The 12,634-nt window shown below is 52.8% G+C and overlaps 2 protein-coding genes across 2 annotated transcripts in view; one reads left to right on the top strand and one right to left on the bottom strand.

Moving 5' to 3' along the window:
* The window catches only part of SPIDR (scaffold protein involved in DNA repair), a 156,741-nt gene extending 147,109 nt beyond the window's left edge, over nt 1-9,632 (top strand). Inside the window, exons 9-12 of the mRNA XM_017516401.2 lie at nt 694-787; nt 2,056-2,170; nt 2,533-2,586; nt 8,951-9,632. Of these exons, the coding sequence (XP_017371890.1) occupies nt 694-787; nt 2,056-2,170; nt 2,533-2,586; nt 8,951-9,115 (428 nt within the window). The 3' untranslated portion in view covers nt 9,116-9,632. The remainder of the gene's footprint in view (nt 1-693; nt 788-2,055; nt 2,171-2,532; nt 2,587-8,950) is intronic.
* A 1,018-nt stretch (nt 9,633-10,650) lies between these two features.
* On the bottom strand, nt 10,651-11,933 carry CEBPD (CCAAT enhancer binding protein delta). The gene has a single exon (XM_017516402.2). The coding sequence runs from the start codon at nt 11,845-11,847 to the stop codon at nt 11,038-11,040; it is 810 nt and encodes a 269-aa protein (XP_017371891.1). The 5' UTR covers nt 11,848-11,933; the 3' UTR covers nt 10,651-11,037.
* Between the last annotated feature and the right edge of the window lie 701 nt (nt 11,934-12,634).

Consider the following 12,634-nt stretch of genomic DNA (forward strand, 5'->3'; position numbering starts at 1 on the left):
CATAGTCGGCCAAGGCCCCATGTGTCCTGCACTGGCTGGCTGGTGGACCCCTTCACTCCCTTCCTCAGGAAGCCTTCTGTGACCCTCTGGGAAGCCCAGGGGTGTCTCTGACACACGTCTCAGATGTCTTTCATTTGTCAATTTATTTCATTTTTTTGGGGGGGTGAAGAGGTGGGGGACAGGGTCTTCCCTGTCTCCCAGGCTGGAGTGCAGTGGCATAGTCACAGCTCAAACACTCATCACTGTGTTAAGGAGTCTGTATACTGTGACTGTGCTACAGAAAAAGCACAGACCTAAGTTTGCCATATGGGGAATGTTTGAGTAACTGTGACAGGGCACCTCAGAGTGGTATCGGTAAGAGAGCACAGTCTTCCAGCAGCCGGAAAGGAGGACGAGACCACACAGGCGGCTCCGCCATGGCAATCTAACTACCTATGCATCTGGAGAAGGATCCCAATGAAAAGACTTCGGTTAGGTGGTAATATGCGGGCAAGTTTTAAAACCTACTTTTTATTGTCATAATTTTTCTTTGTACAATAAATGGAAATTATAAAAACTTAGGAGCATTTATATAAACTCACTAGTAAGGAAAAAATCACGAGGCCCCTCATGTTGTCATCTGCACGTGGAGGAGCAGAGGAGCCAGAGAGGCAGAAGCACCTCTAAAGTGGACTTTTCTTCCCTTGCGTCTAGGCACTGTGGTTGGCGTGGATGAGAGCACTGCTTTCTCATGGCCTGTGTGTGACCGGTGTGGCAACGGGAGATTGGAACAGAGGCTGGAAGACAGGTAAAGGGACAGGGGCTGTCCTGAAAACTCTGAAACCCAAAGGGCACAGCAGCAACCCAGCTCCAGAGCCTGGGCCTTGCTGCCTCAGATGACTCCCCCGAGAGCTCAAGGGGCAACCTCCGCCTCTGCTGAGCGGCAAGGGAAGAGGCTCCTGGAGCCCGGTGGGTTTTTCTTACTGAGATTTCTGCTGTTTCTTGCACTGCTCCTGTTATGAGATAAAAGTGCTGGTTTTTGTCCCCACCTCCTTTATTATCAGTCAGGAGAATAAAGAAAAACAGGACAAACATGAATAAGTGAGACAAACTTGGTAACTGTACAGCTTGGCCTTTGTGAAATGTGCAGACATTTACAGAGACCACGTTTACAGTGGGCAGCTACTGGACAGATGTCCCTCCCCGCCCCACTGTGCTGCCCTCCCTCAGGGTCTGTGCCACTCTCAGTGCCCCTGTGGAGTCAGTGCTCCAGCCTCCCAAATGCAGTGTCATATGATAGAAAGGGAGGGGCTCATTACTTTTCTGCTTCTTAACGGCCAGGTGCAGTGGCTCACACCTGTAATCCCAGCACTGTCAGAGACTGAGGCAGGTGGATCACTTAAGGTCAAGAGTTCGAGACCAGCCTGGCTAACACCATGAAACCCCATCTCTACTATTAATTTTAAAAATACAAAAATTAACTAGGCATGGTGGCACACACCTATAGTCCCAGCTACTCAGGAGGCTGAAGTAGGAGAATTGCTTGAACCAGGGGGAGGGGGAGGTTGCAGTGAGCTGAGATCACGCCACTGCACTCCAACCGAGGTGACAGAGCTAGAACGAGACTCCCATCTGAAAGAAAAACCACAGCAAAGAGCAGATGGTTTCTTGACGCGCCTATGCTGCTGGCCTTACATAAGCCATCGCTAGACCATATGGAAGAGATAAGGGAGCACATGTGCAGGCGTGCATGGTAGCACAGAGCAGTGGCCATGCTCACATCTGACAGCAGGCTTTCTCTCCCTGTCCCGGGGGGCAGCCTGACCCCTGGCCTCCCTTCCTGAGAGGCTCATATCCCTCCTCTGCTCTCCTCCTTGGCCTCCAGCCAGTACTACTCAAAGATGATGTTCATCCCTTGGACAGGCTGAGTCCAGGCAGCTGCAGAAACTTGATTCTGAGAGTAAAGCCCGTTCTGTATCTCAGCAGACACTCATGTTTAGGAAAATGGCTCCCACTGGAGTTTTCCTGACTTACGCCCCCCGGGGCCTTGTCTTCCCTTGGCTTTTCATATACCAGAGGCGCCTTTTCCTGTGGGGACTGCTCCCGGGTGGTCACATCTCCTGTTCTCAAGAGGCACCTGCAGGTCTTCCTGGACTGCCGCTCAAGACCCCAGTGCAGAGTGAAGGTCAAGGTAGGAGCCAGGCCAGAGCACGCACGCACTCGTAGCTCACCCCAGCATGGCGAGGGTGAGGCTGAGCTGGAGCAGGTGCACGTCCTCCTGCACACCTGCAGAGGCGCTGGGACTTGGCTAGGATGGGTTGCATCTGGAGCTCCATCTAGGTCCTAGGAGCTTCCCTGGGAAAGGTGGGAGGATGCACCCTGCTTGAACACAGTCTCTCCATGTTAAAACACGTTTGACCTAAGGCCGTGAGACTGAAGCTCTGAAGACAGGTGGTTTGGATGTGGCGTGTTAATTTTTGGGAGAGAGTGATTTCACTGGAGCACTGACTGCATCGGAGGGAGTCTAACGCAGCCCTGCTTCTGCCGTTGCAGCTGTTGCAGCGCAGCATTTCTTCCCTGCTGAGGTTTGCCGCCAGTGAGGATGGGGTAAGTCCAGGGGGCCCCACACTTGGTACCCTACATGAGCAACTCATCCCCAGAGGAACCCCCCACTCCCAAATGTGTTTTGTTACAACAGATCCCACTAGAAAGTGGTGTAGATGCTCGAGAGTGAAACACAGATACGTCTCACCACTGCCATTCAGGCCAATGGGATCATTTCCTCTGTGGAAATGAGGTTATTTTAGATCAGCTGTGAGGTAGATACAAGAATCTGTCCCCTGGCTTTTTTTTTTTTTTTTTGGACAAAGTTTTTTTTTTTTTTTTTTTTGGACACAGTCCCACTCTGTGCCCAGGCTGGAGTGCAGTGGCGTGATTCTCCTGCCTCAGTGCCCCAAGTAGCTGAGACAACAGGTACAAGCCACCACTCCTGGCTAATTTTTTATTTTTAGTAGAGACAGGGTTTCACCATGTTGGCTGGCTGGTCTTGAACTCCTGACCTCAGGTGATCCTCCCACATCAGCCTCCCAAAGTGATGAGATTACAGGCGTGAGCCATTGCGCCCAGCCTGCTTTGATTACAGCAACACAGTCTTGAGGTTGGAGTGCTACTGCCAAGGTGTCATGTTAATAGGATGGAATTCCCTGAGATGCTTTTTTTTTTTTTCTTTTTTTAAACACTGGGTATTCCAGACTCTAGATAACTGATAATGTGACTGTCCAGCCCTGAGAGTCACTGTGGTGATACTTAGTAGAGTGGGGTGGCTCCTTCAAGAAAAGTCATCTAAATATATAATTGATGGCCCAAAGAGTTTCTGCTGTGTGAAAACTGACCCTCATAAATGAAGCATCTGTCCTGGAGATGCCACCTCCGTCTTGTCAAAGCCATTTAAAAACACCACAAGTGGCTCATGGAATAGCCACGGAAGGGTGCTGGGGACCAGCCACTCAGTGGCTGCTGGGCACAGCCCAAGTTCACAAGAGGCACCTGGAACCCAGGTGGGCACCATATCCAGGGAGCTGACTTGGGCCACACTGGACGGGAGTGTGGTGACTGGGGAGGCCCATCATGCCTGGAGCTCTGTGGTCAGTCAGATAAGGGGTCTTTGTCTAATGGGTCCCCATGGCCAGACTCTAGCCAGAATTTTTTTATTTTCTTTTAGACAGTGTCTTACTCTGTCATCCAGGCTGGAGTACAGTGGTTCAACCATAAGCTCACTACAGCCTTGAACTCCTGGGTTCAAACTATTCTCCCGCCTCAGCCTTCCAAGTATCCAGCCCGAATTTATGGGGACTTGACCCATCCTCTGGAGACTCCTGCCTACCTCATGACTGCCACCCTCTCCCCCACTGCACCTCAGGAGGGGCCAGCAACCCTGTGAGGCAGAACAGCAGTTTATCCTCTCATGGAAAGCATGCCTGTCAGAGTTGGATTAAATTGGAACATGGACAAGTCTATGAGCAGCATCTTTGGGGACCACAGGTGACTGCACACTAGAATCACCTGCAAGCTCAAAAGAGTTTCTGCTCTTGGCCGGGCGTGCTGGCTCATGCCTGCAATCCCAGCACTTTGGGAGGCCGAGGCAAGTGGATCACCTGAGAGACCAGCCTGGCCAACATGGTGAAACCCCATCTCTACTAAAAATAGAAAAAAAATAGCCAGGTATAGTGGCACACACCCATAACTCCAGCTACTCAGGAGGCTGAGAATCACTGGAACCCAGGAGGCAGAGGTTGCAGTGAGCCGAGATCGTACCACACTCCAGCCTGGACAACAGAGCAAGACTCCATCTCAAAAAAAAAAAAAGTTTATGCTCCCTCCTGGCATAATGCCCACCAGCTTTAAAGCTCTTCAGTGACCCTGAGCTCCAGCTTGGACCCATCCCCTGAACTGCTGCACACAGGGATTGATGCTGAGGCAGGGCTGTGGAGGCTCAGCAGCAAGCGTTCTCCAGTGGTGCAAAAGTTGAGTCCTCACCACAGGCCAGGAACTGAGCCTACCTTGTTCTCACGTTTCCCCATTCAACCTTCCAATGTCCCAACAAGGTGGAGTCCATATTCCCCTGCAGCACCAAGGGCAAAGACATCCCACAGAGGGAAAGTCATTGTTACCCCACAGAGTGACCACCTGCAGAGTTGGGAGCCAGCCCAAGGGGCATAATGGGGAACGGCATATGTGCTTTTCTGTCCTTAAGGGAGTTGAAGTGTATAACAGGCAACCCACCACAGAGCAGTGCCTGTCAGCCAATTCCTTGTCTCCTCATCTGAGTCCTGGGGGGAAGGAGGAACAAAGGAGGAGGCAGTGCCCAGAAAAGGGAGTAGCTGCCCACAGCTGACCGGGTAGAAGTTTCCAGCTAGGGGGGTTTGAGCAGGTGGTAAGATGGCAGATCTGGGTTTTCCAGGAACACATGTTCATGGAGAATACTGGGAGAAAGCAGTAGAAACACGCCTGTTTGAGAACACAGAACAAAATGAACCGCAACCCGCAACCTCAACACATTCAACCGACAACAGTTGGCCATGGCACACAGCTCCCCAGCTCCTCCATGCTGCTCAGAAGGCTGGGGCAGTGCCGTGGCAGCAGCTGCCTGCTGGTCCCTGCAGGCTCTTCCGGAGGGCACCCTGATTGCCATCCAGGAAGTCTCCAGCAATGGACAGCGCTTGACACCCCTGCTGATCCTCACCCCTCTTTAGAGATGCAGAGACCAGGAACCCTGGTAGAAATCCTTCCTTCACTTGGTTTCCTTCTGGCTAAGGCGGGTGTTCCTCCTACACATTTAGCTTGTCAACTAGAATATTCCCATAGATAAAAGCCCTGATTATAAAGAGCTCAAAGTTGTGTGTACATGAGTGCACATGTATGCACACGTTTGTGAAGTCTGTGTGCATCAGAGCACCTTTGCCCGTGCCCATGTGCACGTGTATATGTGTCCACTTGAGTGTGCTGTTATGTACATATGCTTGACACGTGTACATGTGTGCATGTGTGTGCATGGCACGTGTGTATGTATATGCATTGGTTGAGGGCCAGAGGGTGGCAGCAGCGCCAGTATCACCTTCTTGGGTGCTCTGGCTTCAGGGCCAACACCAGTGGGCTGTGGGTAAGTTCCAAGTCTGGAAGTAGACATTTTAGGAGGCTCTTTACCCCATGCCCAGCTCTAGTCACAGTGGGTGATCAGGTCTTTACCACCGATCTGGAAAGAAGCTGATAGAAAGAAGACGGGTGCCAGAGGGGACTGGGTGGAGACATGAGCTGAGACATACTCAGTATGGATTCTGTCAGTTTTCTGGGTGAGCATGCACATTCACCAAAATTCAGAGAATCAAATAGGGACTTTCCACAAGAACCGTAACTCCATTCCCTGGGGCAAACATAACTGTTTCAGTTAAGATGCATGAATGTTAAGTTTTATGCCTTTACTGTAATGTGGTCAGGCTGCAGATGTAAAAACAATAGGATTGTCTATAGTTGTGCATCTCATTTCTCAATAGTAACATTATTGTGACATGGAACTTGAAGTGTGTTTCCTTAACTTTTAGAAAAGGAAAAGTTAAAAGAACATATGTAGTGATTTTTTTAAAAGAGAGACACATTTTATACATGTGCAGACCCACATTCATATGAATAGTGCTTGGGAGTTTGCTGATATGGTTGTTTTAACCTCTTCATGTTAATTTCTCCCACACATAAAAGATTTATTATTTGGGCACAGTGGCTGATGCCTATAATCCCAACACTTTGGGAGGCCCAATCGGGCGGATCACCTGAGGTCAGGAGTTCACCTGGCCAACATGGCAAAAACTTACCTTTATTAAAAACACAAAAATTAGCCAGGCATGGCGGTATGCACCTGTAATCCCAGCTACTTGAGAGGCAAGGCAGGAAAATCACCTGAACCCTGGAGGCAGACTTTGCAGTGAGACAAGTTTGTACCACTGTACTCCAGCCTGGTGACAGAATGAGACTCGGTCTCAAAAAAAAAAAAAATTAAACTCCATTTACAGATGATATAGCCAAACCTAATGTTTCACAATTAAATGATTTTCTGCTGACTTTTTCCAAGTCAGAATCGCGTACTTTTACTCCAGAAGTCTTCTGTTTCACACTTGCACAAATATGCAAGACAACTGAAACTGTAAGAGACCAGCGGCTGGGCGTGGTGGCTCACACCTGTAATCCCAGCACTTTGGGAGGCTGAGGCAGGCAGATCACCTGAGGCCGGGAGTTTGAGATCAGCCTGACCAACATGGAGAAACCCCATCTAAAAACATAAAATTAGCCAGGCATAGTGGCACACGCCTGTTATCCCAGCTACTCGGGAGGCTGAGGCAGGAGAATCACTTGAATCCAGGAGGCGGAGGTTGCAGTAAGCCAAGATGGCACCACTGTACTCCAGCCTGGGCAACAAGAGTGAAACTCTATCTCAAAAAAAAAAAAAAAAGACCAGAAGGGTGTCCAGCACGCCGCCTCCACCCTCCCTCCCTATGCAGCGACCCCCTGCTTCTGCACCCCCTGGTGTCTCCTCCAGACCAGCAACCTGGAGGCTCTGTCTTGCTCGCTGCCGTCTCTTCAGCGACAGCCCCACATGGGCTTGTGATAAACCCTCACGTATGAGTAAGTGAGCAGCTGCACTTGGTGTCCATGCCACTCAGAACCCTTAGGAAGGGCTCAGCTTCCACTGCCTAGTTCTGTCTCTTTGCCTGTCTTGACCAGTAATCCCCACTGTCCCCATCACTACATTAAACCATCCTGTTGACCTTATTCTTTTTCACCAAGAAGCCAAAACACGACAAGGCACAGTAAATAGGCACCATGGCTGTCTTGCAAACGGGAAAATGAAAGTCCCCCTACAAGTCGGCATCAGTAGTGTTCACATCCCAGACTGATCTTGACATTTATTGTTACAAACCATTTCAAAACTTGGTGGCATCAATATTCATTCTGTGCACAGAACTCTTGTTTGGACAGGGTTCCATCAGGACAGCTCCCCTTGGCTCCACTGGGCATTAGCGGGTGTCCCCAAGGCTGGAAGGTTCCTATGTCCAGGCCACAGCTCTGGCTAGACCCCCTCACAGTATGTGTGTGGATCCCAAGGGTCAGCTGGAAGCTGGGCACCTTTCCTAACCAACCATGGAATGTCACTTGGTGTCCTTTCCACTGCACTCTGTTCATGAGACGCCAGACACAGGCCAGCTGAGACTTGGGGAAAGGCAGTGAGACACACACCTTTGAAGGGAAGGGCACCAAGGAGCCACACTCTGCCTGCTTTGGCCACGTTGTCTGGCTTCTCCAGCCTCAGTCTCTTTAGCTATAACATCATAATGATGGGAAGAGTGAATTAATAGATACCAAGTGGAACTGTTGTAGCAACTGCCAAGTGCCTTGCACAGAGGAGGGCTTTAGGGTCAACACGATATTACTCTGCAAGTGGCACTGTGTTCTAGAGCTTTAACCTCCCAGAAGGCCAGATAGGGAATATTGCAGTGCTTTTGAGCCTTTATTTTCAGCCCTAGCTCCAACGGCAAACACTCTGCAGCTTGATCTATAATGGGGTGCACCAAACCCTCTCAGCCTCGTCAGGGATGGGGGCCAGGGCTCCCTGTACTTGTCTCATCTGGAGATGAAACGCATCTGGGACTAAAGAAGAAGAATGTACCAGCACTTTGGGAGGCTGAGGCCGGTGGATCACGAGGTCAAGAGATCAAGACCATCCTGGCCAACATGGTGAAATCCTGTCTGTACTAAAAATACAAAAAATTAGCTGGGCGTGGTGGTGCATGCCTGTAGTCCCAGCTGCTCAGGAGGCTGAGGCAGGAGAATTGCTTGAAACCTGAAAACTGAAGTTGCAGTGAGTCAGGATCGTGCCACTGCACTCCAGCCTGATGATAGAGCAACACTGTCTCAAAAAAAAAAAAAAGAATGTAAAGAAAAAGCTAAGTCTCATGGTCTCATGACAAAAACTACGGAGAATTTTAGCCCAGTGTAACTCTAGAAGAAATGGGATCCTATTAAGGAAGGAAGTTTGGGGCAAGGCACCAGGAAATCCCTTGACCGGAAGTGTTGCTAGATTGGGGAAGTGTCCCAAAGGAAGTGGGAGACAGCTGTGGGCACTGCACGCCCAGCCCCTGCCTTCCCAGCAGAGCCTGTGTGCATCTTGTCCCAAGTGAAAACAGAATTCAGTTCCCAGAACAGGGTAGGTAGTTCCTACACTTGCCAAAATAAATGGGCTTTTTTTTTTTTTATTGCGGCTCTCATTTGTTTCTCCTTCCTACCACTGTTCTCAGCCATTTGAGGAGTGGAAGGTCGTGGACTGGGAAAAGGGCTTTCCACGCTGGCTCTCTGGTTTTCTGTGTTGTTGGGAACAGAACGTTCCAGGCTGTTTGCTTTAACCAGTGTGCCTTTATCACTGCAGAGCTACGAAGTGAAGAGTGTCCTCGGAAAGGAGGTGGGGTTGTTAAATTGTTTTGTCCAGTCCTTAACCACCCACCCCACGAGCTGCATTGGACTGGAGGAAATCGAGCTTCTGAGTGCCGGGGGGGCCTCTGCAGAACACCAGCAGTGGCCGCAGGGTCTGTGAACTTTGCAATGTGGCTGCGAGGGTGATGCTGCTGGTAATCTGGGGTAGTTATTTGTTAACTATGAACACAGTGAACAGAGTTTACAATCTTGAAACTTAGATTTTACTGAGGAAATGTTAAGATGTAAGTTTTGTAAACTTATAAATCAAAATACCCTTTAATACAGTTATGTTTTTTATTTTCTACAAATTTATGGACATATTGACTTGTTTTCACGTTGAATCTTAAGCTTGAGCTCATTTAGTATTTTATGCAGTATCAGAAAAAATTCTGTTCATTTGCAATTTTAACACGTTGAACATTTTACCATGATTGAGCATGTGTTTCTTACCGTATGTTTTAACATTCCCCCAAAGAGTACCCTGCAAAGTGTAACTTTTGTCCTATATTGTGATATTACTGTTCTGCTACAATAAATGTCAAACCTAAGTATTTTGCAATTCACTACTTCGGGAAAATTTTCCAGGGAACTGTATCAGAGGTGAAATTGTTACCCATAAAGTGTAGCTATCTGAACCGGTGTGATTGTGACTCTGCTGAATGGAGGTGGGGATAGCTGGCTCCAACACACGCCTGTTTAATCAGGCTGGGTCACGTGCACGGAGAGCAAAGATCACAGACTAAGGAGCAGTCGGTTATCATTTGCTTTGTTGGCAGAGATTTAAATCAAGAATTATCTTTGGAAACTAAAGATTTTGTTCCCCTCCTTATAGCAATATAATCATGACATGCCATAGTTAATTACATAATATACACGTAGCAGCCCATGACCAGGAAGTGGTGCCTAATACCAAGTGTTCTTAGGGTAAAAGCAGAGGGCCTTTTTGGGGGAAATTAAACCTTAAACATTGCAAATTACTGGCAGGATAGCCGGTCTTCAGCAGTTGTGTGACTGCCCTTTTCATCCACTACATGACTATTCTGTCCTTTCTGGCGCACGTAGAAAATCTACTTGAGTCGTCCACATGACTGAGGAAAGTGAAAGCAAACTCCCGGGAAAGCGGGAGATGATTCAGCCAGGCTTCTGGTTGGCCTGAGTCCTCCTACAGCCCCTCGCCCGTCCAGCAGCCTCTATAGTTAGGGCGCTCTTGGACTGTTCTCAGCAGGGCCCCCCCAAACAGCCAACCCTTCCCCAGGTCTGGGTTCTCTGGGAGAGCACCTTCTGCTGGAAAGCTGCTAGCTTACCTGACCTCGTGCTCCACTGGGCTTAGGCAAGCTAAAGCCAGGAGGGAGCCTTTAGCGCGTTTCAGAAGCGACGCAGACCCTCTCTCCTGAGCACTTCGGGCCTCCGCCCCGCCCCACCCCCCGCCCCACCCCCCGCCCATACACATACACATACACACACACACACCTGGCGCCCGGGCTCCCAGGTGCGTGCTCGCCCATACACACACACACACACACACGCACACACCTGGCGCCCGGGCTCCCAGGTGCGTGCTCGCTGGCTGCGGGTCCGGAATGCACCCTTCCGCAGCCGGGTCCTGCGCCACCGGCGGGCGTGCAGGAGTTGCTGTGAACATAGGAAGCAGGGGAGATTTCAAATGCTGCTTTATTCTTACGAATAATGTAAAAATTGATATAAAAAAGTGAGCATGCTCAGTCTTTTCCTCTTATCTACAATACAAAGGGTTTGTCTGAGAAGTCTTTTTTACAAATGTACCTTAGCTGCATCAACAGGAGTAAGATGTAGAAAAAGCTACCATTACAAAAATAATTTAAGGGAAAATAAACACGTTTAGCTTCTCTCGCAGTTCAGTGGTGGTAAGTCCAGGCTGTAGCTTCTTTGCGCTCCTATGTCCCAAGAAACTGCAGCGGGCACCCGGCGGCTCTGGCCGCGCCGGGGCAGGGCGCGCTCCGCTCCGGGCCGTCGGGTCTGAGGTATGGGTCGTTGCTGAGTCTCTCTCGCCCCCGCCGCGCGTTACCGGCAGTCTGCGGCCCCGGCGGCAGGCAGGAAGGGCGGGCTGGGCAGCTGCTTGAAGAACTGCCGGAGGCCGGCCAGGTCCCGCGTGAGCTGCTCCACGCGCTGGTGCAGCTTCTCGTTCTCGGCCGACAGCTCCACGAGCTTCTGCTGCATCTCCTGGTTCCGCCGCTTAGCCTTGTCGCGGCTCTTGCGCACAGCGATGTTGTTGCGTTCGCGCCGCTGCCGGTACTCCGGGCTGCCGCGGTCCGGGCCCCTCTTGCCAGTGCTCTTCTCCCGCGCAGGGCCGGGCGCGGGGGTCGGCCCGGGGCTGCTCCGCGGCGGCTCCGGCGACGTGGGCGGGGTGGGTTGTCCGGCGGCCGCCAGGCTCACCACGGTCTGCGCGCAGGCGGCCACCTGAGCTGGCAGCAGCGAGCCGGGCGCGTCGCCGTCGCCCCAGTCGGGCTCGCGCTTGAGTGGGCGCGGAACCGCGAGGCCCGGGCCCAAGGGGCGCGCGGGGCCGCCAGGCAGCAGCTCCAGGGGGCCTGCGCCGCCCGCCTTGTGATTGCTGTTGAAGAGGTCGGCGAAGAGCTCGTCGTGGCACAGCTCCAAGGTGGGCACAGCGGCCATGGAGTCGATGTAGGCGCTGAAGTCGATGGCGCTCTCGTCGTCGTACATGGCGGGGGCGGCAGCGCCCGGCTCGCCAAGAGCCCCCGGCTCGGCCCCGCGGCCCGGCTTGCCCGCCCGGCCCGGCTCGTAGAAGGGCGCGGGCTCCGCTGGCCAGGGCGCGCCGCGCGCCGGGCCGTCCAGGCTGAAGAGCGCGGCGCTCATGGCGGCGTCGGGCCGGGCTCTGCGTCCAAGCGCGGCTGTCACCTCGCTGGGCCCAGCCTCGCCGCCTTTTCTAGCCCGGGCTGACGCGCACGCCCCGCCCCGGGGCCGCGGGGGAAGGGGCGGGAGCGCCCTGGGAGCCCCCGGAGCCGCGCCGAGCCTTCCCGGGGCGCGCCCTCTCTCTGCTCCTCCCCGGGGCCCTCTCCCGGCCCTGGGGACCCCCAGCCCGCGCTGCAGGAGGGGGTGCGCGCTGCTGCCCCCGCCCGGCCCGCGCCGCTGGGAATGACACTCCCTCTGCCCGCACTCCAGGGCCTTCTCTTCTTCCTGTTTGTGGGCTTGGAACCTCCTAGCTCCTCCGGGCTGGGAGTGAAATCAAAACCAGGACTTGGCCGCGGCGCGCGCGTCCTGGGCCGGCTCGCGTCACTGGAGGGCGGGGGTGGGAACCCGCGGGAGGGGACCCGCGCGTCCAAGGACTCCCCCGACCGTGACCACACGCCTGAGACCCTCGCCCGGCCCCTCCACTGTGGGACCAGATGCGGAAATAGGAGCGGGGGGCCGGACATGGGGTCGGGACGTGGGGACAAACACAGTATCCGGGCGGTGGCCTGGCGGGCGGGGAGGGCTGCCCGCACTGCATTCGGGCGCCTCGGGGAATCTGGGCCGGTTCTAGCTGCTTTCCTCGGAGGTCCCCAGTCCGGCCCAGCAAGGCTGCTGCTGCGTCCCGGCCCAAAGGGCGGCGGGACCCCCTCGCTAAGAGCAGAGCAAATGGGGGAGACGCGCTCACGACCTT

This window comes from Cebus imitator, unplaced genomic scaffold, assembly GCF_001604975.1.
Source record: "Cebus imitator isolate Cc_AM_T3 unplaced genomic scaffold, Cebus_imitator-1.0 Scaffold584, whole genome shotgun sequence".
NCBI lineage: Eukaryota > Metazoa > Chordata > Mammalia > Primates > Cebidae > Cebus > Cebus imitator.